Source organism: Panthera uncia, chromosome D4, assembly GCF_023721935.1.
Source record: "Panthera uncia isolate 11264 chromosome D4, Puncia_PCG_1.0, whole genome shotgun sequence".
NCBI lineage: Eukaryota > Metazoa > Chordata > Mammalia > Carnivora > Felidae > Panthera > Panthera uncia.
Genome location: NC_064807.1, coordinates 90,046,102 through 90,073,184, shown reverse-complemented (window position 1 = coordinate 90,073,184; position 27,083 = coordinate 90,046,102). Strand labels below are relative to the sequence as shown.

Sequence of the window (27,083 nt, the reverse complement as noted above, 5' to 3'; positions counted from 1 at the left end):
AAATTCATCTATCTGCCCAATGACCGAAAAGCGCACTCGCAGGCCTCCGACCCCACAACCCTCGGAAGAAAATACCCACTGACGCGAGAGGACACACCAACACCACACGGGACGGCGTCTCCGGCGCACCCAAGAGCGGGACCGCACCCCTCGGCTGTGCTCTGTGCCCCGGGAACCCCCCACCCCCCCAACTCACCTTCTTGCGTCCGTAGAGCAGCAGCTCTCGGAACCTCTCGGTTTCCTTCTCGAGAGTGCTGGTGGTGGCCGCGTGGCTGTCGGTGAGGAACGAGAGCTGGGCCTCCCCGGACTCCTCCTCCTCCACTTGTCCCACCGCCTCATTAGTAAAATCGATCAGGTTGGCCTCGTTGGGTGACTTCCCAGGAAGCCACGCCGTTCGGTGGTCTCGTAACAGAAGTTCCGCGATGTCTGTTCCCACCACGGTCTGCGAGGGCCACGGGGGCAAGAAGAACGGAAGGCTTTACCACAAACAGAATTCACTGCCGGGGTGACAGGACACTCCCGCTCGTCATCAGGTGAGGCCCCGAGCAGGACTCCTCAGACGTGCACGCTCTACTCCCAGGGGCACAGAGCACCGCCCGTGACACGGCCAGGAGCAGGACGGGCAGACCACAGACTGCCTGATAGGCCGACAAAAAGGTGGACCCACACCTCCCTTTGCCCCAAACCACACGGCCCTGAATTCCACTTCCCCAAATCACTGCTAGGAAGCTCTTCCTGCGTGAGCCCCTGGATGGTGACCCTGCTTCGCCGAGCACAGCCCGGAATAGAAATCCCGCCCAACTCCTCGGGGTGCAGGGGGACCGAGGCAGGGGCCAACGAGAAACTTACCCCGTTCTGCCTGCACAAGAGAACAACGAAATTCCAAAGGAGACTGGCAGACTCCTTGTCAATTAAATTTTCATTCTGCAAACATTTCGTAGCTTTGTTCTGTGCAAAATTAATAACATCCACTTTATGGGTGTCACCTCTGAAAAAAGAACACACACTCGATGAACAGCAACACCTTGCATCCGCGAGGCCGAGCACAGCAGCCGCCTCCGGACAGACATCGCGGGGAGCTCCGACGGGGACGTACTTGCCGAGCGGTCCCGGGAACGAGCGCATCTCCTCCTGGTCCAGCGTGTGCTGCAGCAAGGTCTGGTGGAACCGGGGCGGGGCGGGGCGGGGCGGGGCGGGGGTGGAGAGAGACAGCGGCTCAGGGGCAGCGTCTGCCGGCCGCACAGGCGCACCAAGCGGTCGACGCCACCTGGGGGGGTGGCTGCCCCTCCGTCACAGGGCGCGGGCACATTTGGTTTACAACGGCGACTTTCAAGCTCTACTTGAAGGAGTGGGAACCACGCCTCCCCTCAAACTCTGAAGTGGGGCCCCCTAACGTGCACAGAAGAGGCCTGCCAGGGCCGCAGAAGAGGGCGCCCCCCCCACCAGCCTCCTGCACCCCAGCGCCTCTCCCTGTAACCCACATTCACCAGTAAGAGGCCTCCCTGCTGAACCACAAATGCCAATGAAGACAGAAAGTGAATATGCCATAAAACCGAGTCTGACGTGACCCCCAACGCAGACGCTTGACATGCTGATCTCTGAGAGGAAACTGACACGACCCAACGCAACAGAAACATCTGCGGATCGAAGACGTGTGCAGAGAAGCGCTTTGCAAGGTCACTTCTTCAAGGGCAGTCCTGCGAGGTGCAATTTCTACTCACGGAATTACCTCCATGCTGTGGATCTCGACCAGCGCGGGCTGTCCTTCTGAAGGCAGATTTGGAATCACTTTAATGAGCTGACCCCCAGGACCAAACCTGGCACAGACGTGAGGCACTGAGAATTTCTCAGGAGAAGTTGGTCTTGATGGAGCTACGTTTAAATAAAGTGAAAAAGAAACAGCTTGTCACCCTGTGGTGCTTCTGAACTAGACCAACAGCACAGAATTTCACGACGCCCACGTGGCTGGAGTCACAGGTCAGACCGGTCGTGGCGACCCGGCTTCCAACTGGAAGGTACTTTGGTCAGACGTCCTCCCAGAAAGGAGAACTTAGGTGTGTGTCAGAAAAGCGTTTCGGCCATTAGACACGACGGCTACTCTCTTCTGAAAAGAGAACTCCTTTGAAATAGCCGCGTGCGTGGAGCGAGTGTCACTCGCGAGGAGCGTCGGGCTTCCAGCTGCTCGGACGCCCCCAGAGCCTCCACACCCCCAGCTCTCCTTCACAGGCTGGCCCCTGACGGTGAGCGGCGCAGGGGTCGACAAGGGGGCTGAGGACAGAGATTTTCACGGGAGCATCGCCCTGTAGGGTCCGACACCCACGTCTGCACTTCTCCAGGGGAGAGCATTTGATCCGGTGTCTCAGAGAGGAGTCGAGACTGTGGCACAGGTGACAAGTCCACGCAGTTTTTCAAGGGGAGTTAGGAGTTTCCCACACCCAAGCAGCCAGCACCGGGGAGCACAGGGCGGCCGCGCCTGAGAACCTGGCGGGGAGCCTGTACTCAGAGCCACACCGGCGTGGGCACCATGGACAGGCCGGGCTGCTCTCAGGTCTGAGTCCGAGGGATGTCACCAGCCCCCGTGACAAGCTCTGTGACTCACGGCAGTCCTCACCCTGCAGAGACAACCAGGCCAGGCACCACCAGTTCCCATCAGAGCTGAAATTCACTCCCTCTATCGCCCCGGGCTCGTGAGGCCGCCCCGGCAGAGTGACCGGACGTCCCTCCACGGCCAGGAGCGCCTGGGCCCCGACCACACACACACCTTGTTCCGTCGCGGGCCAGCCGGCTTCGGCAGGGTAACCGTACTCCGGGAAGCCCTGGACGCTGCCAAAATTGTTGCCGTAGGCATAATCTCCAGGCAAGGAGTCTGGGGGAGGCGGGGCCTCGTAGGAAGCAGCAGTCATGCCGTGATTTCTGTAAACCTGACTCTGAGGAAACAGAGCAGACGGGACCGATCAGCTCCTGGGAGCTCGGGAGACTCAGACACGCGGTCGAATACGGGAAGGGGGGGGCCCACCTGGCGCGAGCGGGAGCTGAGGCTGCTGCGCAGACTCTGTGCGGAGCGCTCGCTGTGCACGCTGCGTCTGTCCGCCTCCTCCCCGTAAGGGTCCCTGTGGGGCTCAGGGTCGTCGTCAAAACTGCCAGTGAAGCGAGGGTCGTACCTCCAGGGGTCATCATACCTCTCGGGCCTGGAGAGAACGGGAGCAGAGGCGAAGAGAGGGAAGCGTGGGGAGGGGGCTCCAGGACAACGGCCCTCTGCTACACGGCAGTGAGGTCGCGCCGTGTCGTCACCACCCTGTTGCTGGGTGCCGGCTCACCATCCGGGGTCTTGACCCTCAGACGACCAGTGGGAGCCTACCCTTGGGCGGAGTGGCCACATCCCAAGCCCAAATCCAGACCCCGCCTTCGCCTTCAGATTTGGAGAGACAGGCCACAAGCGCACCTGCGTGCGGCCATGCCTTTCCCGGACCAGGAAGAGGAGGGGCCGTCTCCTGGCGCCGCCCCCAGGCCAGTTCTCAACGCCCCCCACCCAACAACGCAAGCGGGAACTGCCAGGAGGGCCTGTTCATCTTTGTCCTTCAGACAGGGACCCCAACGTCAGCTGCTCCTCAGGGTCCCAAGCACAAGCGTAGCTTTCCGATACATACGCCAGACGTGAGGGCAGAGTCGAGCAACCCTCCTCATCGACGCGTGTCGTACCAACCTGTCCCCGTAAGTGTAGTTTTCTTTCCGGTACGGATCGTGTTCCGCATCATACCAATACCTCCGGTCACAGGCGCGGGGGTCCCTGAATCTGGAGCCATAGTGGTATCGGTCCCAGCGGCCTGCATCTGTGAGCGGGGCATTAACAGTTTATTACAACAGGCAAAGCAAGACACGCCTCCCGCCCTGGCTAGAGAAACCACACCAGCCCAGACTGAAGGACGCCTCGAGGATCTCAGAGGAACCGAACTTTCCTCCCCCAAATCAGCATGACCTAGGAGAGTGTTAGCTGTTAGGCCGAGGACCCGGGCATGTCTTGCCTGTACCAACAACACGTAACACTCACCGGGTTTCTCTCAACACGGGTGATTTAAAAAAATAAAAACCTAAAAAAACCTTGTTCGTAGTTACTATCTTTTGGTACTTAATTCCGCGACCATACGTTTTCCTTATGTGGCTTCTGACGTAGTTCAGAAAGTTTTTTTTTTTATTTTTTTTTAACGTTTATTTATTTTTGAGACAGAGAGAGACAGAGCATGAACGGGAGAGGGTCAGAGAGAGGGAGACACAGAATCTGAAACAGGCTCCAGGCTCCGAGCGGTCAGCACAGAGCCCGATGCAGGGCTCGAACTCACGGACCGTGAGATCATGACCTGAGCCGAAGTTGGCCGCTTAACCGACTGAGCCACCCAGGCGCCCCAAAAAGTTTTAAAAAATAATCCAAAACTAAAAGATTAAAGTTTTAAGAAATCATCCAAAACTAGTTCAGAAAGTTTTAAGAAATAATCCAAAACTAAAAGATTACTTAAAGCACCTGGGTGGCTCAGTCGGTTGAGCATCCAACTCTTGATTTCGGCTCAAGTCATGATCTCCTGGTTCATGAGATCGAGCCCCACATGGGGCCCTGCACTGACAATGTGGAGCCTGCTTGGGATATTCTCTCTCATTCCCTCTCTCTCTCTCTCTCTCTCTCTCTCTCTCTCTCTCCCCCTCCCTCCCTCCCTCCCTCTCTCTCCCTCTCTCTGCCCCTGCCCACTTGTGCTCTCTCTTCCTCTCTCTCAAAATAAATAAACACGTTTTAAAAAATACATTAACATTATAACCTAGATGTACCATTTTTGGCAGCTACGAGCAAAATTTATGTGTAAAATGACACAAACGCACATGGGAAAGAGGCCTGGAGGAAGCGGGACAACCAAGGGACAGTGGGCCCGGGACCCTCCCCTGCAGCTAAGCACAGGTCACAGCCAGGCAGCAGTGACCAGCAGGACCGCCAGGGGGACGTGTCGCTGAGATGAGCACCCCGCCCAATGGCAGAGTGTCAAGATGGGAAGGCAGCTCCGGGAGTATGCAGTGAGGACATCTGATGCCTGCACCGTGGCGGGAGGGCGGCCACAGGAGGCCACCGGTATGCCACACGGGGCCAGTGTGACCCCAGAAGCTGGTTTCCCATTTTATTTCTTTTCATCAACTTAAATAAATACGCAGGGCCGAGGCCATCCTGGAACTACTCACAATCATGCTTTGCTAGAAAATCACAGGAAGCTACTAACGTGATAAAGATACGTTACTGCTATAACTGCTATAATTAAGATGTAATTTCTAAACAAATACAGCAGCATAATTATTCCCAAGCGCGGCTTATCTTCCACCGCTTTGGCTCTTGGATCAGAAACCTAAAGAGAGCAATGGAACGGAGGGCCTCGTGAGAAACGGCCAGAGGACACTGCCTCGCACCGGCCGCGCTAGTGGTCTGGGCGCGGTTGCGCCAGCGGCCGGCCGGCCGCGCTTGTGAACCCACCTGCGTAGTCATAGTGGCTGGAGTAGTAGCCTGCGTAGTAATCGCTGTGGCTGCTCCATCCGCTTTTGGAGTTGTAGTAACCTTCAGGATAGCCTTGCCTGAAAACACACACGATGTCGTTACGAAACAACTTTCCCACTTCCTCCTCAGGATACGACAAGACGTCGGTCAGCACACACTACCCCCAGAGCGTCAGGCGTGCGGCGAGACACGTTGCGAAAAAATCGTAGTGAGAAAATCAGTGACGACGATGAGGTAAGATTCCCTGCCACGCAGCTACAATTCACCTCCCCAAGTAACGACTTAGGTGCCACAAACTAAGGGAACTGACCGCCTTCTGCCTGCTCAGTGCCACATCCCACACAGCGACACTCAAACAGGCTCTCAACTTTCCGGTTATCAACCCCGAGCGGAAGCAGGGAGCACCGAGCTGTCAAAACCAACCTAACGCCGACGTCGGTACCCTCGGCGCAGACCGCGTGCCGTGTGCTCGGGACGGGTGAGGGTCCGTGCCCAGGCGCAGGGCTGCGGCTGCCTCAGCCCCTCGAGTCTGCTCTCGAACCTGACCGCAGGACGCCTGAATTGTGTCTGACGGAGGCTGGCCTCACAGACCCCGCCACGCGTCTCTCGTCGCCAGAAAAGCAGAACTTGGCGAGGTCACGCGTCAGACCTTCTGGGCAGTAAGGTTCTTAGAATGGCCCGTTAGCGGTTTCGTCTCTCGCTAACGAGACTTAGACGATATTTGATTTTTAAAATGGGACTCTTCCCATGCCCCTTCAGGAACGTCTCGCTCGGCTGAGCCGGGGGGCTTGGCCGGCACAGCTCCCGGGACAGAGACGGCCGGTGAGCCGCACTCGGTCCTCCGGTCCAGCACCCGCTCTCACGGCTCAGCTGTGGGAACGAGGCCCCTTCCGAGGGCCTTGGAGGACAGCCCTCTAGGCCCCACCCATCTGCAGAGCGGGGGGGGGGGGGGGGGGGGGCCCGCTGCACACGCCAGCGGTGGGCTCGGAACAGAGATCTGACACCGCGCAGAGCCACGACCACGCCACCTCCCGGCTGCCCTCGCCAACCGAGCCCGTCCGCCCATCAGCGAAGACACAGTCGCAAAAACGAAGGACGTGTTCCCACCTCAAGCAGTTCCTGCAGGTACGTGATCACACCAGGCGTGAGACTGACGCACACAAGCGCGGACACGCATCCGCAAGCACGGACACGGACACGGACACACGTCCGCAAGTGCAGACACGGACCCACGTCCTCGAGAACACACACGTGCGGACGTGGGCACACGCCCCCGACCAAAGCAGGGCAGGAAGGCCGGGCTGCTCTCCAGAGCTGTCACATGAGTGGTGACGACATTTAGAGCACAGAAACACGGCCAGACAGGTGACAGAGCCGCTGACGTGTGACCTGGCCTCGCTCCTGGCTGGGGCACTTCTCAACAGCACGGAGCCACCTTTGGCCTCTTGGAATGCACGTTAACTCGCAGGTGGCCAAAAGGACAGGATACTGGAACGGCAAGATGCGCCCTGGCTGCACCCTCCTCCACCCTCCCTGGTCTCCTAGAGGGTTCTAGAAACACCTACCGGATGCTTTCCCTTATTTTCACTTCGAGCCTTACTTCCCAGGTGCTGCACAGGAGCTGAAACCTCGGGAGCTTTCCCCCACAAAGCCCCCAGAAGTCTGGGCTACGTGCAGGCCAGCAATGGACTGAGAGCGGCCGGCCGAACAGGCAGAGGCCCACAGAGACAGAGCCCTGTCTCCAGACAAGCCAACAAAGTCAAAGAGCCAGAGATCGGATCCCGCGATTTCGGAAAGCAGTGCACAGGCAAATTCATGGGGGATCAGACTTCCTCTATTAGAGTTCAAGAAGCCGTGTAGCCTTGTAACAAAACCTACACCCGTAACACGTCACTCCTCCACCTGACGACAAGCAGGTGCAGGGGAAGGTGCTGGAAGGTAGGCGGTGCGCCCGCCGCACCGTCCCAGCTCTCCCTATGTGTCTGAGCGGGAGGCTGTGACCTGCTTCCATTCCTGCTCGGCAGGAAGGCGTGATGCCAAGGCTCTTTCAAAATCCCTCATCTGTAATCACAGAGCTGAGACGCGCTCGCTCAGCGGAGGAGGGTAGCGGGATAGACGTGCGTGGGGCCTTCCAGCACGGATGCAATGCTAGGAAAAGGAGGTGGGCAGGGGTCCTGGCCCCAGCCTGCCTGGCCTACGACTCCACACCACTGCGGTCAGTAGCAGGGAACAGCCTTAGGGCCCTGAGCACCCGGTCAGCAAAATGCCTGAGCCGCGTGTGTGCCTCGGTGGTGGCTGGATGATCCCCTGGCCCAGGGAGGACCCTGCAGAGGGTCTGGCCCGACCCAGGGCTGGCTGACAGCACGGCGTGGCTGCAAGGGAGGGCTTTGTTCCCTTTCAAAGTGCTCCTGTGCTCTGCCCGTGCTGATTAAACATACGCAGAAGAAAACAGGTTTGTCTAATGTTTTCAGATCGGTAAGTTACCACCACAGCCGGCAACACGAACGTCAATCACCTGGCAGGTGGCCGGTCCGAGCAGTGACTTGCCCGGGAGCTGGGCCGCTCGGGCTCGGGGCAGCGGTAGCTCTCAGCGTAGGCGGACACCGCGCTGTCGTAGGACCTGTATCTGGGCTCATACAGGCCATAGACGTCCTGCTGGAAGAAGGGTTTGCGCAACGTTAGACATCGGTGAAGAGCCACCCGTCAAGCAACTGGCACTAGCTCTAAATGGCGCTGGTGACGGCCCTCCAGGAGCACCGGACGTGGGGCTTCCCTCGTGCAGAAGAGAAAACCTACAAATTGAGATCCACAGCCACAGACGGGCAGCAGGATCTTCCTGAAAGGGACTGCCCTGGTCCTGCTCAGGAGATGGCCGCCGTGTCAGCAGGCAGCCGCCGAGGGGCCGTGGAGACTCCAGACGGCTCTGCCGCGGAGGTGCTATGACTCCCTGGGTTCGTGTCCTTGTTTCACACATCATCTCAGGTATGCAAAATACCCAGGGTTCCATTTGAATGGGTCCCGGAGCTACACACAGCCTCAAAGAGAGGCTCGTCCTCTGTTCTCATGAGGCTTTCAACCCCTCGCAGGCTCATGACTGGCCACGACGGTCTCTAAGGAGCCGCCACGCGGGGGGACCCGAAGCAGCCCTCTGGTCTATGAGCCTGACTCTCCACCATCGCCTGGCCGAAGTGGAGAAATCACGTCCAACGGACTTATTCCTGACACCACCGGAGACTGTGGCCACAAGGGGGGAGGGCGGAAGGAAGCGGGCTCCCACGGGAGTGGTGCTGGGCTCTGGCTGGAGTTTGCCAGATGTACGTGTGGTTGCTGCACAAAGAACCCAAAGCGGGGACGCTGCTCCCCTCGTGCTCTGCCAGCCCTGCCTGGGCGCGGGATGGATCTGAAATCAGTTTCCCCATATGGAAACAGGAGTCCTTGGGGCTCCTTCCAGAATCGCAAATTTGCTAATCTCAGTGGTTAGACGCACAGTATTCATATAATCCCAAAGATGCTCAAAGCCTGCAAAGGAGGCACAAGCCTCCTACTAGTGGGGGCTACTGCCCGACCCACCCCCACCAGCCCTGTACCCCCGAGCCGCCTCTAAGAGGTCCCCAGGATGGCCACCTGCCCACTGTAGGACCGAGCTTTCCAAACTTCTGGTCTACACTCCTTGGGCCTCTGACACTCTGCCGACCTCGCATGACGCGGGGCTGGGACTAGAGATGATGAGAAGCAAATCGTGACCCAACGTGTGCATTTAAACCCCACTGTTTCAAAGTACCAGAGAACTGGACAGAACCAGTTGTGTTTCACAACACTCACACACTTAGGCCACTGTGAACGGCAAGTCTTCTGTGGGGCGCGACACCGCCCCCGCCCCGCTGCTGGGACCGCCATGCGCCCGAGGGATGTTTACGGGATCTCATCCCCCTTGGCCGTTTTGCTTGGATTACGTTCCGAACCTGACTTTTTTCCCTTCGTGTTTCTACTCTCCCGGAGGGATTTACAACACTGCGCTGTCCTGTTCCTCTTTGGGTAGATTTTTCACGTCAAAACCACACCGAAGCTTCGAGAGGATATCCCAGTTTCCCGAGGTGCGCAACTCAGAGCTCTGGTCCCGCAGAGAGCCCACCGGAGGGACAGGAAACAGAGGGCTCCTCAGCCACACACGCTGGGGCACGCGTGCCAAAAATTAACCAGGGACTCTGCACCGCGCAACACACAGGTGTGCAGTGTGAGCCTGCAAGGGTTCCGGGAGCCGGGCACGCTCCCCAAGCAGCGGTGCAGGAACGGGCACTCTGCACGACGGTGCAGACCACAGGGACTACAGGCCGCTTCCGAAGCGAGCAACAAAAGCCTGCCAAGGAGCACAACTCGGGAGAGAGAGACCGCTGGTCCCGGATTCTACCGTCCGAGAGCCCGACCGTACCTGGTAATAGAGGGAGGCCGTGCCAGGATCCGGCGGGTATGGCGAGGGGTACTGCGACTGGTAGCCATCGTACAGGGGTCTGTAATAGTAGTAAGCTGCCAAGTCCGAGGGAGGCGGCTGCAGCCACTGCTGGTCCGACCGCGCGGCTGCCTGGCTGGAGCTGGTGGACACGACGGACGCGCTGGAGGACCGAGGCGGCCGAGGCGGCAGCTGCTGACCCGTGTCAGCTGGAGCGGGACTTGCCGGTGGCGGGACCGAGTCTTGGGACTGCCCCTGCACCGGCGGACTTCCGGGGTTCGAAGGTTCTGAACATGTTGCTTTGGGCCCTTGCTGGGGGGCCGGTGACGGCTCCTGCTGGGCTCTCCCTAGGCCACACGGGTCCTGAGCGTCTTTTGTCACCTGCTGGTAGAAACGGTCTGGGTTCTGTGCCCCTGGCCCAGGTTGTCTAGGCTGACTGGTGACGGTTTGCGGACAAGCTGGGCTGTCAGAACGGGACGGGCCGTACATCCTTAGAGAATTTTCCAAAGTCCTATTCAGCGTGAAGTCTAGGGCTCCAGAAGTTTCTTCCCGATTACCGGAGGGATCCGCTTTACTACCAGCAGGGACCGAGGTAGCGTTTGCAGGCGGCACCAACATCACGCCTGTGCTTCCAGCAGGGCTACCAGGCAGCTCGGGAAGAACGTTCTCTGCATTATGAACCTTTTGGCCTTCTGGAAGCAAGTTCTTCGGAACCGGATGAGGTGGCGGCTGAACCAGCAAATTAGCAGGTTGAGTACAAACGGTCTCCGAAGTGCCAGGAACTTGTGGAAAGCTACCTTGCGGGAGACTCTTGGGCAGAGGCGAGCGGGTGACAGAGGTGGCTGCGATCCCAGACGCAGGAGCGCTTTCTCCGGAGTCCCCCCCGACAGTCCGGCTGCTTGCTGTCGGTTTATCCCCCACCAAAGCATCTCTCCAGGGCAGACTCTTCTCGTTAGGACTCGATAAGGACACAGAAAAATTAATGGGCTGAGCCAAATTATAGCTTTGATCAGGCTGGGCAATCAAGACCGGCTGATTCTGCAAAGACTCAGTGGGCGGTGAGGATAACAGGCTGGCATAGCCCGAGCTCGCCTGCGAGGGAAGGGCCTCCTCTTCTCCCATCTTGGGAGGGTTCTCGAGGTTCTCGGAAGCTCCGACGCCATCCCTGCTCTGCAGAGGGAGGCCAGGGCCTGGCGGCTGGGGCTGCTGACCGGACACTCCCTCGTCAGGAGGCTGAATCACTTCAGAGGGCTGAGGCCTCACGGGCGCGTGCAGTGCCGGGGCAGCCGGGGCCAGGAGCACGCTGCCCCCGAAATCCGGGAGCTCGTTCTGTGCCCACAAGGTCGTCACTGGGCTCTCGCACTTCACAGCTCCCTGGGCCCTGGCCAAGGGCCTCTTCTCAGCTGCCAGAAGCACGGTTTCCGAGGGCGGCCCCCCAGCGTGCCCAAGCCCCTGCTCGGCCTCCACGGGTACGGTAAAGGGCAGAGAACCGGCCTGGAGTGCGAACAGGGTCTCCATGTTGTCCGGGGGCTGCTCCAAGTTGCCAGGGCACGCGTCAGGCGGTGCGGCAGCTGGCCGGTGCGGCTTCTGGTGGGGTCCGGCCCCCCTCACCTCGCCCACCACCTTGGCCCGATCGGCCTCAACTGGTTTCACTCCAACTAAGTGGGACTTCACCGGTTCAAAAGAACTATTCGCGCTTGTCTGGAATATTCCAGTGGGTTTTGGGGGGCTTGGGGTTGAGGGCTGGGACAGGCTGCTGCGGTGATTCTGGCTCACGGTGGTCTCGTTTGTCTCGCCTCCTACAGGAGAAGAATCGATTTGCTTAAAAAAGCTCCCCGAAGACTCATCTTCAGGTTTTCCAACTTCTTGCTGAATGAAAGTGCCCCCCAGGTCTCGAGGCCTGGCCGCACCTGAAAGATTCCCGTGGCTCTTGCTGCTGTAACTGGACGACACGCTGTCGGATCGCACGGGGTGTGGCACTGAATCCGGGGCCTCGAGATTTGGGCCCCCGCCTCCAGCGTGGCCCCCAACACCGAGCCTGGGGCCGTATCTGAGCTGATCGCCGGGGGCGGAAGGGTCCAAACTTAGGGGCTCACTTGGCAAAACTTCCTGATTCTGAATGAACTCTAAGTCCTCCACGTTCTCGTACTGTGGGATGCTGGCGTGAGCCCCTGCGCCTGCTGGGCCGCCCCACACAGTGACGGCAGCGCTTGCCGTGGCCGGTCTATCAGGCTGGGCGCCTGCAGACTGAGAGAAATAAGGCTGCGGGTGGCCTCCCTGCTGCGTGGCCTCATTGCTGGAACCTCTGGGAAAGGCGTGGTAAACGCCACCCGCTCCCACACGTGCGGGAGCATGACCAAGTCCCGGGCCGGGGGAGGAGCCATCCAAGTCAGACGGACCAGCGAAGCTTGTGTTTTCAGATGAGAGGTTCTCCTCGTTTTCCGTCTCTCCGCCGTGGAAGAACATGGAGAGAGCTCCCGAGTCCACTTCCGGCAGGACCCGGCTGGTCTCGGCCCCTGGGGGGTAGTGCAAATGGCTTTCTGGGCTGTTTCCCTGAGCGAGGGGATTCACAAGAGCGAGGTCTGGCAACTGCTCTTTATTCACTCCTGGATTTGGCCTGAGCTCCCGGCTTGCCCGAGGATTCCCAGCTCTAGAATTTTGCCTGAACGCGTTGTCAGGATCGAAGTTATTTGCTGACCGGTTACCACTCTGCAGGTAGGCCGGCTCATTGCTTCCATCAGCGGCCAAGGGTCCTGGCAAAGACACCAGTGGGTTGAGCTGCTCGTGGCCGGGACCGTGATATGGGCCGGACGGAGTGGGGAAGAGGAGAACGCTGGAGATGTGGGGCACCGGGCGCTGAACAGGTCCTTCTGGGCGGGGCCAATAATGTTGACCTGAGGGCTGTGGGCCTCCCCGCCCTGGCCCCCACTGCCCTGGCATTTGCTGACGAGGCTGAGGGAAGAGAGGGGACGGCGCCACAGCACTGTCGTGCGGGTTCTGCCGACTCAGGGGTCTCTCGGGCCCAAGCACGTTCGAGTGCGGATGGCCCCCGTGGGGACTGTCGGCACCCGCTCCTGGAATGTGAGGACATGGCAGAGTCTGAACTTCGGGTTCCGAGCTGGGAGCAAGCTCGGCACTCCTGTGCAACTCTGACTCCGGCGGCGCTGAAGGTGGCAACACGCTGGCAGACAGACCGGCGTCCGCTGTGGCCTGCAACACAGGTCCTTGCGAGGTATCCCCAGCATTCGCGTGAGGCACAGGCAGACCAGGGTGTTGAAGGAACGCTGGCGGGGCCGGGCCCTGCAGAATGGGCGCGCTGCTTTTGGACGAACTGCCCGACGATGTAGTTTGTAGCGCTTGTCTACTAAAAGCAAACGGATCCGTTACCGGCTGCAACGGGCAAGCTATCGGGGTCACCGGTGCGTTACTATTTGCCTGTCTCCTGTAAGATCTGTTGGACCAGAACATGCTCTGAGGAGTCCCAGCCGGAGGTGGCCCGACCACGCCTGACGGGGCTGCCTGAGGCGGCGGCTGCATGACCGATCTGTTGCACGACTAGGAGCTGCTCACAGAAAGCAGGATATAGGTTTTCTTCAACCTGAACTGGAAAAGAAAAAGAAGAAATTAGCCTAAAATCCATGTATTCAAACTCCCGGTTGCAATCAGGAGAACGAAGAAAACAGAGAAAGGCTGGAAACAACTCGAGAGTCTGTGTCCTCGGTCCCGAGACGCGTCGCTCCTACCCCCACGCCCACCCAGAACTGCATCCCGGGTGGGGGGCTGCGGCCGGCCGGGGCAGCTGAGCGCACAGACAAGAACACGGCCGGACACGGAAGCAAACGCTGGCTGTGCCCTGAGCTCACTGACTGACTTCAGACGAGCCACTGCCTTCTCTGGGGTTCAGTTTCACAGCCCAGCTGAGCACCCACACGGCATGCCTGATGCCTCCGTGATGCCCTCACCAAGTGCGCAGCGATGAACGGAGCGCAACCTAACTGCCCGTCTGATTCACTACCCGGTACCCGGACACCTTCCCGTAAATCATCACCGGGTCCTGAAAGGGCCAACCCCTGTATCAAGATGGCACATCATACTTTTCGCGCAGGTTAATGTTACATCTTGAAATGAAAATGGAAGTTTAAGATGCGCGCTTCCGTTTTAACGAAAAAGCGTTGTAAAGTACAGAGCGATACAAGCCGCAGGCAGAATCTGAAATATACAAACATGCCCTTTATGCCACCGCGCAGAATGTCTCATTTCCCGCGCTGTGCCTGGTTGACACCGTGAGCGGAACAAGCCGCCTCGGACCACGAGGGCTATCAAGAAGTGAGTCCGGAGCGAAAGTCCCAATTAAACGTGAAGCAGCTTTAAAACTGACCAACTGACTCGACTCAGAAATTTTCAACCAGAGTGCCAACAAACCTTTCACAGAAAACACAATCGTCTTTACAGTGTGTTTTGTTGCCAGAACCAGCGGTGGTTTCCGCTTTTTAAGAAAATACGTTAAATGTAACCTTGAACGGTTAACCAGTACTTTTAAGACACAAACCCAGGTACCGTCTCTTTGCTGTCTTTCTCTATGCACAAGTCCTCCCCCCTAGTGCCACCCTCACAAACAAACAGATGACGTGTAACCGATCACGGAGGAAAGTAAACACCAGAGGGAGAAGTGGCAGGGCTCCAGGGCTTAACCCACACATTTCTGCAGGTGCACGACACTTTTGCTCCTGGCAATCTTTCTCAGAGTCGATAAAAGGGGACATTTGTGAATGGACCTGAAGTAAAGCTACTTACGGTGAAGGCTCCTACCCCTCTCTGGAAACGAGTCGTATGGATCTATTAGCTCACTACCATTACGGCTCGCCCACGTCCGTCCTAGGCCAACAGGGAAGCCCTTTGGACTGACGAGCACTCTGAAACACACTTAAATTCGACGGACTGTATCAGGCACAGCACCGGAGGCTTCGTTTGGTTCTAAGCTGTCATTTTAGAACAAAGAATGTGTACAGCTCAGCTTTACAAGGACTGATCGTACAACCAGCCCGGCCTCTTCCTCTTATCTGTGGGACAGAGGCGCCCAGCACGTCTTCCGAAACACGACTTCCTCCTTGTAAGGCTCCAGTAGAGGACCTCAACCGCTCTAAGCAGCTGTAAAAGAGAAACACCAAACAGCAGAGGCCCAGAGTATCACACCGCAGAGGCGTGGCTGTGAGGGCAGGGCCGGGAGTCCAACTGAATGGGCCCACGCACACCACTTCTCTTCCTGCGACCCAGACTCTTTGTCTGTGAAGGGAGAGAATCTAAGGTTCCTTCTCAGCTGCATCTTACAAAATCCTACTCACAGTGGGTTCTGGGATGCCCTAACCCCTGCTGCTGTTCAATACAGAAATGTCATCCAAAGGCGGACAGCGTATATACTTAAACGTTCTCCTTCAAGAAACTTCCCCGACTCCTGAACTCAGAACCGTTTCATAGCAAACACTACCCCTTTCCTATAAAACGGGATCTCCCCCACCCCCCACCCACAATTGACAGCTTTTAAACAATAAGGCAGCTGCGTGTGAAACGATCCTGAACACGAACATGACCCTCTTGGGTCTTCTCTACTCACCAACAGCAACGCTGCCTATCACTTCTCTGCTGGCCCCAGGCAACTTACTTCCAGCCAGTAAGTCATTTGGTACCGAGTCATCTAACTCTAAGAAGACACCGGCTGTCTTTCTTAAAAACGCATTACTCACAAACCTAGCCCTTCGTCAGACCACCCTGTGTCTACGAGAGATACTGAAGCACAACCGTCTCCGATCTTCGATCCAATTCCTGGCTAAGGAACTGAGATGCTCAGAGCACATCCGGGGCTGCCGCCGCAAACTGAGGCTGGGCCAACAGGAGCGCCAGGGAGCACCGGAGACTCTACCCTTTGCCCACAATGTCGCTCTCGGAGGCTGTGAGCGTCACGTCGCTGTCAGACTGTGGGGCGCTTGACCTAGACACCACAAGCTCCAGCTTTTCCAAGTACAGCCCCAAACACGTTTAGATGTTAACCAACGCGAAGGGGGAGTCTAAACGCTGCTAAAAATGGCAAAGATCCCAAAGGACGCACTGACGTTCAGGGAAGAATCACTGCAACGCGCACGCTACCCCAAAGAAGGTGGTCAGCACGGCGTTGAGACTCACGGCTATTTGGGCCGCACGAATCACAGGAACAAGAAAGCACTCTCCTGCCTCTGGCCTCACCTTTGACCTCTGTTAAGATACCGGCCACCGGAATCCGAAGAAGAGGCACGGGGCGGGGGGCTGGGGGGGACCTGCAGGGACACTGGTTGTGCTGAAACTCGCCCAACTATGGCTCCGGAGTGATCGCGTGTGACTCAGTGTGCTTCCTGCCCTCGCTGCCCTCGCCGCCCTCCCCGGTTGACGTCGTCTGTGTTGAACACACAGCCTTAAGCGGCTCGTGCCCCACCTCCAACCACTCAGAAGCTCTTAGGTGAACCTGCAAACACCGATTTCAAATGGCTGTGACGCGACCAGACGCTCCACACCATACTTTCGCCCCCCCCGACCGGTACTAACTTCATTACACGTTCCCGTAACCCTTCACGCGACACACGAGGGCCCGACCTCCACTGCAGCGTCTCGGTCACTTTGCCACGAAATGCAAATCTGTCCCATCACCGGCCCGGCTCGGGGAGAAATCTCCCAGCCGCTGAGGACAAAACAGCTTAAGAACCTTCGAAGCAAAGGACACGCAAAACTGTTACAAGAAATTTCCTACGTGTTCGTACTCCTTGAGAAGTTGCAGGTCTGGTCCATCTTCACCATTCCAACACAACCCTCCCTCCGTCGAGGCCACCAGGGCGAAGACAAGTGTCAACACAGCGGGGCCGGACAGGCACTTGCCACAGAGCCGGCCATACCTGCGGGGTCCACGTCAGTCGGCCGAGGCGGCCGACAAAGGTGCAGAAGGCGGCAGGAGGGTCGCTCGCTCGGCCGCCCCTGCCCCGCCCCGGCCCCGCAGGTCCCCCTGCTCGCCCCCCCGGGGCCCCTGCCCGACCCCTGGCGGCACCCGGAGACGCGAAGTCCGCTCAGGGCTGGGCCCGGCCCGGCCACTTCCCTCCGCCCGACCCCGGCCCTCACCGGCGCGCCACAGGGCGGCCGAGGCCCACACCGGCTCGTGCCCCGCCCCTCCGCGACCCCTGGGCCAACCCCTCAAGAGCCGCCGGCGGAAGCCGGCCGGGCTGCGGCGACAAGCGAAGACACGACAGCCGCAGCAGCCATCTTGGCACATCCGGCTCCGGCCGCCGCGCCGCCGACGTGTCCGACCGCTACGTCAGTGCGCGCCACGCCTGCCGACCACGCCCACCGGCCCCGCCCACCGCAGCTGCTCCCGTGACGCGGCGCCCGGCACGTTAGCCCGGCCTCCCTCCGGCGTTTCGTCCTTCGCGGGCCATCTATTCGTCCGCCCCGTTGGCCCGCCCCTCGCCTGCGACCAATCTTTCACCGTTCATCCCTTCGTCCCGCGCCCCCCCCCCCCCCGCCCTGCCCCTCGCGTCCCCGTCATTCACCGCCCATCCCTTCGTCCCGCCCCCTCGGCCTCGCACCTCAGCCCCGCCCCCTGCGACCCGCCCTTCGCCCACCTGCTGGGCCGGGTGCGCGGGGCACTGCTCCGAGACGTCACCCTGATTATGCCAGCTCTTTCTCCCAGTCTTTTCTCGTCTTGGGGTGTGAGAAGAGTAAGGGTTCTTCAGTCATACCCAAGTGAAGAACCAGTCCTGAACGACCGAGGCCAGCAGGAGCACCCACCAAGAACGGCTACTCGGCAGCGCCGAGAACCCGAGCGGCGCCCTGGCGCAGGCGCGACCCTCCCATTTGGCCGTTGGACTTCCTCCAAGGCGAGACGGGCGGAAGACGGCTGCGCATGCGCCGGCCTCCGCGGCTGGCTACGCGTGCGCACCTCGCGGCGGCTCGCCGGTTGCCTGGTTACCGCCACTCGCGGCTCCGGGTTCCAGTTCTGCCCGCGAAGTTCGTTTCCGTCCGCGCCCGGCGCTCGGAAAGCTGTGCCCGTCTGCCCCGCGCGGAGCCCCGGGAGGGTCCGCAGGCGCCCTTCGAGGCCCCCTGCCTGCTAGGCCCCCTGCTTGCTCGGCCCCCGGCTGCAGCCACGCCGCCCCGCGGCTCGCGCGCCGTCCGCTCCTGCTCCTCTTCCTGCCCCGCCCTGCCCCCATGGAGGCCTGGCTCCCTCGGCGCCCGGTCTGGTCCCCGACACCGCGTGGACGGAGACCAGGACTCCGTTCTGTGTTCCGCAGCCGTTGAGCGGGCGTTTGCGTTGGAGCGCCTCCCCCAGGCAGCGAGTGTCAGGCCGGGCTGCCCTGCTAGCCCCCCTGCTCCGCCCCGAGGATGGCACCATCAGAGCCCTCCCACGGTGGATCTTAGGGATGAGGGGGTGCTGCCGTTTGTATCCTCATTTTCCCAGTGAGAATAGAGAGGTTCGGTAGGCGAGGAAGCAGCCACCCAGACCCCGGCCCGCTCACCCGCACACCTGCCTGGCAGGGAGAGGGAAAAGTAGCAGCCTGCCCCCGCTCACCCCAGCTTCTTCCAGAGGGCAGGAAGGGTGGCAGGTGTGCCCACACGCTTGCATCCGCCGGTGGTCGAGCTCCCAGCGGCTGCTGCTGCCAGTGCAGCAGCGGCTGAGGCCTGGCCGGGGTGGGAGGACTCCCTGGTCACCCGTGCAACTCAGAAGCCTGGGAAGAAGGAAGGAGCTCGGTTCAGCTCTTTGTTTGCTGTGACGTTGGCAGGGAGCAGCCACGCTGTCAGGGCCCCAGCGGGTGCGGGGAGAGTTTCAGTCCCTCTGACGTGGCCACTCTGCTAAGCTAACATTTGCCTTGCAGAAATGGAGATCCTAACCTATGTCAACACAGAGAATAGGTGCTGGGGCTCCCTGGATCCACCCCACTGCCCCTGACCCACTTCCTGCAGTCACTTTGTCCCAACAAACCACTCCACAGAGACATGGCACTGTCGCCTCCCCCCCCCCCCCCCCCCCGCCATGGGCACGCAGAGGCAAAGGCGCTGGGGTCCGTCCCCTCCCCCTCCTGCTAAGCCTCTTGAGTGGAGGCCTTCTGGTTCTTGGCCATGTGGGGCCCGGTGTGGAGGAGAGGGCTCTGGGCCCACCATCGGTCGTGGAGGCTGGGGCTCTGCGTCACAGGCCCTCGGCCTCAAGGCCCAGCCTGCTACCTGATGCTGTGTGCCTTCTGTCAGCTTCCTTGACCTCCCTGACCATCACGTCCTCGGCAACCCGGAGTCCAGGCGGGGGAGCACCTACACAACTTGGGGGCCAAAAGGAAATGCTGTTGATGCTTATACCAGAGCAACAGGCACGGACCGCACTGTCCGGGGTATAGGGTGATTCTGGCTGCAGAACGGGCAGGGGCCCAAGCCGTGGGGGGCGCCCTGCCATGACAGCTGTTGCTGTTTCTGAGGAAGCGTCCCTCCCTTTGCCTGCAGTGTCACTCATTCACTCCTTCCTCCTTATCCCCCCAGGCTCCCAGAGGCTGGATACACATGCCACCACCTCCCTGAAGCCCCCCATGGGGGCTGGCGTCAGCTGCTCTTTCCAGAGGGCAAGATTGTTAGTTCCTCATCATGACCGGAGCTGTAGTCACGCGACCCCGAGCACACAGGACACAGGGCTGCAGGCTTGCCAGGACGATGGGCAGAGCCTATGCCAGAGAACCCGGCTGTCCTTTCCATCATTGCAGCACCCTGTCACACTGCATTTTCAGGATCACGAGAGTCAGCCTCTCCCAGGAGCCTTCGTTGTCCAGGGAGGACTGGCACCGAGCGCCCAGAGGGGGCTGAGCTGAGCTGAGCTGGGACCTAAGTGCCTATGAGAGGCCAGATGCCAACAAGGTAAAATAGCCCACTGGCAGCTCTTCATCGCGTGTTGAAACGATAATATTTTGGATATAGTGAGTTAAGTGTACTGTTAAAACTTATTTAATCTGTTTCCCTCTTTGACATAGCTAGTCGGAACTTTAAAATTGCATCTGTACCTGGCATATTTCCACCGGACAGCACTGGTCTAGACAGTGAGCACAGTGTGAGAGGGGGGGGGGGGCGCCCCGCCCCCCCCCCCCCCCCCCCCCCCCCCCCGCTGCCCATGCATGCCCACCCTGGAGCTGGAGCTTCCTAGATCGTGGAGCTGACACCCAGCCACTTAGGCGATTGTGGAAGGAGCCCTTGGTGGAGGGTAGCCACAGTGTCCCTATAGACAAAGGCTGGTGGTCCAGGGCCGTAAGCCTCTGCCCCTCCCTCCTCCAGGGCATAAAGTAGCTGTAGTAGGGTGTGGTTTGTAAGTGAACGTTTGTAAGACGCTCCTGCTCCACACCAGCGGCTCTGCTCAGCCCCCAACTCTAGTCCTCAGTCCTGGGCACCGAGGCTGGGGGCTTGGCAGGGGGCCTGCTTGACTCTGCCTGGAGATAGGAAGGGGCTGCCTCCGTGAGACAGGTCTGGCTGAGTGGTCCAGGCCGAAAGCACGTGTGGGCCTCGGAAGTGGAAAGAGCTGGCAGACAGGTCTTCGGAAGAGGCAGCCATGCAGCTGAGGGGGTCTGCGTGGAGAGGTAGGGGACATCAGTTCCTTCAGGAGACAGCGGATCTGGGGGCGGAGATAGCTGGTGTTTGAGCGTGTTCCGTGGCACCTTGTGCGTGTAAGTCGGCCGGCGGGGTGTGGCCAGGCCTGGTACGAGGAGAGGGCGGCGGCTCCGGGAGGGTGCAGCTGGGGTACAAAGCCAGACCCGTTACATCCTCCCAGACTCCCGGGAGGCCTTGCAAGAGAAAATCCACATCCAGGCTGAGCTTGATGAATGTCCCCACCCTCAGCGTCGTCATTAGCACGAGCATGGCACTGTCTCATCCCTCGTCTCCAGTGTCTGCAGACGTGCCTGGCACCCAGCAGGCCTCAGAGGTCTTTTGTTCCCTTTATCGCTGAGCCAAGTACTAAACATATAAGGTGACACTATAAGTCACAGGAGGGTCGTAGAAAGCACCAGAAGGGCACGGATTCCACACCAGTCGGGCCACAGAGGATCAGAGCCACGGGACTAAGTGAGCAGTATTCTGTTAGCTGCAGCAGGGCTCTGGAAACACCCGAGAGACCTCTCTCACAAAACTACGCACTCGTCGGCCGAGCCCCTACCGCGTGCCCCGCACTGCTAGGAGCTGGGAGTGTGGCCGCGGACCAGCAGGCCAGGCCTCCGCTCTTAGGGGGCACAGACCCTGGACAGCTGCAAACGTGCGCCCAGGGCTGGGGGGCACCGCGAGAGCACCTGGCAAGGCCTGGATCCCACCTGCTGCTGACACGGTAGGGCTAGGGACGGAGGAAAAGAGCACTTGTGGCTGAGGCAAACAGAAGCTTCTGTAGCGGCAAGGGGCAGAAACCTCGAAGTGGGAGATGGGGTGGGGGGGTGGCTGCCAGCTGCGCATTGCCTGGGGCTCTTCGGGCCCTGCACGGGATCTCCGGAAGCGCGGAAGCTCTCAGGGACTTCCCAGCAAGAATGCCATCGTCCACTTAGCTTCCCCTGCCCTGGCTCTGGCAAGGGGCCAACGAGAGTCAGGAGCCCAGGAGACAGCCTTGGGCCCCTGGGGGAGCAGTGAGGCTGCCGGGCCGGACCGGTGGGGAGAGCTGAACGTCGGGTGACTCCCAAGGGCAGGACCCGGTTCTCTCGCTGCCAGCTGCGTCTGCACCCCTCCCTGCCGCCCTGCACAGCACCAGCTCTCCTCACATCAGACAAAGGATCAAATCAGACAGGAAGGCGAGAGTCCTGAGCATTGGTGGCGATTACGGGGATGGACTCGGAGGCCTGGGGGAAGACAGGAGGGTGGAGCGTGGAAGAGGCCCGAAATGCCCATTGCCGAGTGCAGGCTGGCTGCGGCCGGTCCTGAGCAGCCGCGTTCCTGCCCGAGAAGTGATGCGGCCGAGCGACGTGGGCTCTGTGGGCCCTCCCAGGCCACAAATGGTTAGGAGAACGTGGACCAGGAGAATCACGTGGCCCTGGCTCAGAGAGGTGACACCTGGGGAAATCACCTGCCTCTTTGGACCTCAGCTTTCTCATCTGTAAAATGGGATAGCGCAGTGGCGGGATGACTGGGCGACATGTGCATTGCAGACATCACTGGTGGAAATCCCCATGGGGGCCACCTGCTTGCCACGGCGGGCACTGGCAGGATGCTGCCAGCAGGGGGAGGCAGAGAGCCGCCTTCCAGTCCTAGGGTTTCCGGGTGCTGGCATCTGGGACACGCCGGGCTCCTGTAGCATCCGGCCTGGGTGCAGCAGGATGAAAGGTTTTGGCTCCGCACATCGCCCCTAGACTGCGGCTCTCTCCAGGGGCTTCTTCATCTCTGACTCCCCCTGCCCCACCCAACCCCCCCAGGACTGGGGTTGGTCTCCCGAGCACAGCAGGTGTTCCGTAAATCCTCCGCGAGTCGAATTTAATGGGACAACAGAAAACGTGTATTTTTCGAGCTTTGCGCTCAGTGATCTAATCCGCAGCTACAGGGGCCAGAAGGCGTTGTTTTCCGTCAAGAACGCCCGTATTCCACACCGTCCTGTCCCCACGAGGGGCGCTGGTACCTGGTGAGGGCCTTGGCCAGGTTTGCACCGTCCGCTTTCCGTTGTCCAGACAAGGAAATAAGGTAGAGAATAAGTAACTTAAGGTTACACGCTTTCCTAGGGCTCAGTTTTTTTTTTTAATTTTCTTTTTTTTTTTAACGTTTATTTATTTTTGAGACAGAGAGAGACAGAGCATGAACGGGGGAGGGGCAGAGAGAGGGGGAGACACCGAATTGGAAGCAGGCTTCAGGCTCTGAGCCGTCACCACAGAGCCCGACACGGGGCTTGAACTCACAGACCGTGGGATCGTGACCTGAGCCGAAGTCAGACGCTTAACCGACCGAGCCACCCAGGCGCCCCAGGGCTCAGTTTTTAAAAGGGAGAAACGCGAGACCAGGAGGGTCACGGCCCTCAGTGTCGGAGACCCATGGAGCTTCTGCTGGTGCGTCACAGGCTCTGGTGCAGGAACGAGCCCGAGTCCAGTACCGTGTGGACGTGGCAAATCCAACCCGAGACGCTTCACGCTCAGCCCCTGTCGCATTTGCCCTGCAGACCTCTGGGCGGGGCTGCTGCCCGGTTTGGGGGAGACCAGCTTCAGAGTTTGTCACCACAGCGGCCATGCCGTCCCTGCGTCCTGACTACCCGCGGCCTCTGGGGTCGGCTCTGAGCAGCTCCCACTTTTCCCCTGGGGACCCTGAGGCTCAGAGGAGCCAAGTCACCCGCCTCGGGTCAGCAGCACCTGCGAGGAAGGTGAAAACAAGATGACACAAACCGGGGCGGGGGGCACAGCCAGGTGTGTGAGGTGCTGGGGGAGCAGCATTTCCAGCCTGAGCTCGACGGGCGCTGTGCCCTCGGCCCTCAGGGTGTGTCCGTCCGGGAGCCACCGCGCACGTTTGCCCTCATCGAGGCCCACGGTACACACGAGCATCCAGAGTCCAAACGAGCCCTGACCCAGGGCTCCCCGAACGCATCGACCCCCACCGAGTGCTTGGGGACGCAGCGCTTCTGGTCTCCGTCTGCCCGGGCACCCAGCCCGACGGCATTGCTCAGGCTCCCGCTTGAAGCACTTTGTCATCGTGCTGGGGCCCCCGGCTGCGGGACACTCCCCTCCAAGAGCGGCCGCAGGAAGCTCTCCAGCGCCTGTCTGGGTCCACGGCGCCGTCCCCTCCCACAGGGCTCCTGGGTGTGGATTCTGGATGGGACCGGCCCACGGAAGACTGGGCCGCAGTGAGACCAGGGCGGCACCAGCCAGAAGATCGGCTCCCCCACCGAGCCCAGTCTCTGGCGGCCGCCGTGCTCCGGAAGCGTGGCCCAGTGGCCCAGTGAGTGGCTGGGTGTCGCCCTACCCTGCCAGTCTCATCTGTGGGCGCCGCTGCGGTCCTCTCTTTGCTCTGGCCAGAGGGGTGCGGAGCCACATTTGGGGCTCACCCCGGAACGGTGTGAAGCAAGACCCCAAGCCAGTGATGTGCCTCGGGTTTCCCCGGTGCCCACGGGTGCCCGCATGGTCTAAATCTGTGCCTTCCAGTGTGGCAGGGTGCAGCCACGTGCAGCAGCTGAACACGTGGCCGGTCCACACTGAGGAGCACTGATAGCCCGAAACACACACTGGATTTCAAAGACCTAGTTCGAGAGAGGGAAAGAGAGAGAGAGGAAAATAATGTAAAATATCTCATTAACTGTGCGTCAATCACATGTTGAGATGACAGTTGGTTGGACGTATTGGATTATTAGGATGTATTAGTAAACTTCATTTGTTTGTTTTCACTTTAACGTGGCTGCGAAAATATTTGAATTGCATGTGGAAGGTGCAACTCTGAATCATCCTTGAGACCCTGGAAAAGTGCTCCCCGCCCCCGCTCTCAAACAGGCAGTCGTGAAGGAGAACCACCCTTGAGGAAGCGTCAGGAGGGCAGGTAGGGCAGCCCCCGTGGCGGGTTCATGTGTTTGGGATGCTGAAAAGTGCAAGCCTCGGATCCCTGGGGAGTGACACCCTGAGGAGGCACAGGGACCCAGGGCAGACGCCCCCGCTGGCTGATGGCTACTGCTGGCGTTTGTGGCCCCCGGGACACACATTCGGGCCCTGAGAGGTATGACCTGGGACCCTGTATTGCCTGCTAGGGCTGCCGTAGCGGAGCCCCGCAGACTGAGTGGCTTCGCGGAAATGAACTCCCCCATAGTTCTAGAGGCTGGATGCCTGAGATCCAGGTGCGGGCCGGGCTGGTCCTCTTGAAGTTCTCCCTCCTGGGCTCGCAGCCGGCCTTCTCCTCCTGTGTCCTCACCTGCTGGTCCCCATGGGCGTGTCTGTGTCCTGATCTCATAAGGTCACCCGTCAGATCGGATTAGAGTGCACTCTAACAAGCTCGTTTTACCTTAATTACCTCTGTGAGGAGCATGTCTCTAAATACAGCCACATCCCAAGGTCCCGGGAGCTGCGGTTTCAACATAGAAATTGTGGGGTGTGGGGACACGCTACTGAGCCATAACAGATCTAAGTCAGGGCCTGTGCCCCCCCTGGGGGGGGGCCTGTGGTGTCCAGGTGGGCGTCCTTCTGACGGTAGGGACTGGCGGATCAGGCCGGCTCAGGTTGTACGGCCAGGAATGAGGACCACGGGGTGGAGGGAGGGCCCGTTGGCGGTGGGGGCTCTGGAGCCAGGAGAGCGGGAGCAGGTTTGAGCCCCAGGGAGAAAATGGGTGGGAATCTCAGCCAGCCGCTTTGGAGTCAGGGGGGTGGGGACGAGTCCCTGAGGAGGGGGATGCAGGGCGGGCGGGGGACATGACGGAGCAGCCTGTGGTGGGGGACGAGCCTCCCCCAGGACCTTGTCTGCTGCCCCACGCCCAGCGTGAGCTCCAGCAGGGTGAGGCTCGAGGGGGCACCACCGTGCTCCTCTGCGGGCCTCCTTCACGCTGCCAGGAGCTCCAGGGTCTTTGAGGAGCAGAGAGATCCCCCAGAGACCAGTGGGACCCCCCCCGAGGCCCATCCTGCCACGCCAGTGGGCCCCACAACCTGAACAAACTTCTTGGAAGTTCAAAGGCGGCTAGGCCTTCCTTTCTGCTAAACAAGTAACTGAGGTACAACGGAAAAGGAAATGTTGTTGGAGCGAACAGCTCAGTGACATTTAGCTGTGCGCCCAGCACCCCTGTCTGCTCGCACCTCTCCTGCCCCAGTGACGGTCCCTGCCCTCCCGCCCCGGCCCTGGGGCCACGCTGTGCCCTCCCACCGTCTCAGGGCTCACCTGCTCTGACCACTGCCCACAGATGGAGGTCCACACCGTGTGGCCTGCGTGTCAGGCTTGTTTTACTCAGCGTCATGTTTTTGAGGTTTGGCCACGCTGTGGGGCGTCTCAGGGCTTCACGGGGTTTTAGGGCTACATCGTATCCCACTGGATAGAATTAGTCTGGGTCCTCGAGAGAAACGGAACCAATGGGGCGCATATATGTATAAAGAGGTTTATGGTGGGGAGCTGGCTCACAAGATTATCCCCAGATCTGTGGTCAGCAAGCTGGAGCCCGGGAGGGTCTATGCTCGAGTTCCAGCCTGAGTCTGAAGGCCTGAGAACCAGGAGAGGAGCCGGTTACCCTCTAGTCTGAGAGTCAGCAGGCTTGAGACCCAAGGAGAAGGGATGTCTCAGTCCAAGTGCAAAGGCAAGAAAAGACCCATGTTCCCCGTCAAGCGTGAAGCCGGAGGCCTTCCCTCTCACTGAAACTTTTTGTTCCATTCGGCTGTCAACTGATTGGACGAGGCCCACCCATACTGGGGACGGCTCTGCTTTATTCCATCCACTGATTCGAATGTTAATCTCGTCCAGAAACCCTCTCGCGTTGGGCCAAATGGCCCAGCCAAGGTGACACGTGACGTGAACCATCACAGTGTCATCTATATTTTGTCCATCCGCGCATCAGCTGACCGGCGTTTGGGCTGCTCCCACCTCTCGGCGGCTGTGAGCAGTGCTGCTGGGAACACGTGCATGTCTGGACTTGTTTGGCCAACTTTAATTTCTTTCGCGTGTACACCTAGGAGTGGCATCTCCGGGTGCTGGGGGTTCTTTGGGCACATTTCAGGCTGGGTCTGCTTCCTTGGCACACAGAAGTTGGGTCGCTTCCCGTAGTCCTTTCCCCGGGACCTCTCGTCCCATCTGGGTGGGGGGCTGGAATGAAGCATCCGGAGTCGGCGAGGAAATCTGCGGGTGACGCTTGTACTGCGGTAGGCCGGGCCCGCGGGGGCGGGTGACACTTTGAGGCAGGAGGAGCCCAGCAGTCGTTCCCTTTGTTAATCTGGCTCTAGTCCACCGGCTGGGGTGGGGCCGGTGGAGATAGCAGCATAGGTGGGAGGGCAGGGGAGGGGGCCCGTGTGTGGGGGCCCGGCCGGGGCCAGTCTGACATCCCTGTTCAGCAGGGCTCCCTCGGCTTCATGGAAGCTTCCCCACTCCCTGTGTCACCGCCGTGGTGTCCCTGCTCAGGCACTTCGGCGGTGGCTCCCTTTGCCCTCCTGCTGGGCCCTGGGCCCCTCC

General features: G+C 59.9%; 1 protein-coding gene across 11 annotated transcripts in view; it reads right to left on the bottom strand.

The window, feature by feature from the left end:
• Nucleotides 1-17,690, bottom strand: part of SEC16A (SEC16 homolog A, endoplasmic reticulum export factor) — a 33,002-nt gene extending 15,312 nt beyond the window's left edge. For 4 of the 11 annotated variants that reach the window (XM_049631331.1, XM_049631375.1, XM_049631380.1 and 1 more), the window contains exons 1-11: nucleotides 17,109-17,301; nucleotides 9,954-13,574; nucleotides 8,040-8,179; nucleotides 5,504-5,601; nucleotides 3,704-3,830; nucleotides 3,017-3,188; nucleotides 2,762-2,927; nucleotides 1,730-1,872; nucleotides 1,097-1,158; nucleotides 850-988; nucleotides 197-442 (exon numbers count right to left, since the gene is read on the bottom strand). In XM_049631331.1, the coding sequence (XP_049487288.1) occupies nucleotides 197-442; nucleotides 850-988; nucleotides 1,097-1,158; nucleotides 1,730-1,872; nucleotides 2,762-2,927; nucleotides 3,017-3,188; nucleotides 3,704-3,830; nucleotides 5,504-5,601; nucleotides 8,040-8,179; nucleotides 9,954-13,508 (4,848 nt within the window). In that variant the 5' untranslated portion in view covers nucleotides 13,509-13,574; nucleotides 17,109-17,301. Of the gene's footprint in view, nucleotides 1-196; nucleotides 443-849; nucleotides 989-1,096; nucleotides 1,159-1,729; nucleotides 1,873-2,761; nucleotides 2,928-3,016; nucleotides 3,189-3,703; nucleotides 3,831-5,503; nucleotides 5,602-8,039; nucleotides 8,180-9,953; nucleotides 13,575-17,108; nucleotides 17,303-17,608 lie in introns of those variants that run through there. The other 7 variants (XM_049631366.1, XM_049631399.1, XM_049631334.1 and 4 more) reach the window with 6 other exon arrangements.
• Nucleotides 17,691-27,083: the final 9,393 nt, after the last annotated feature.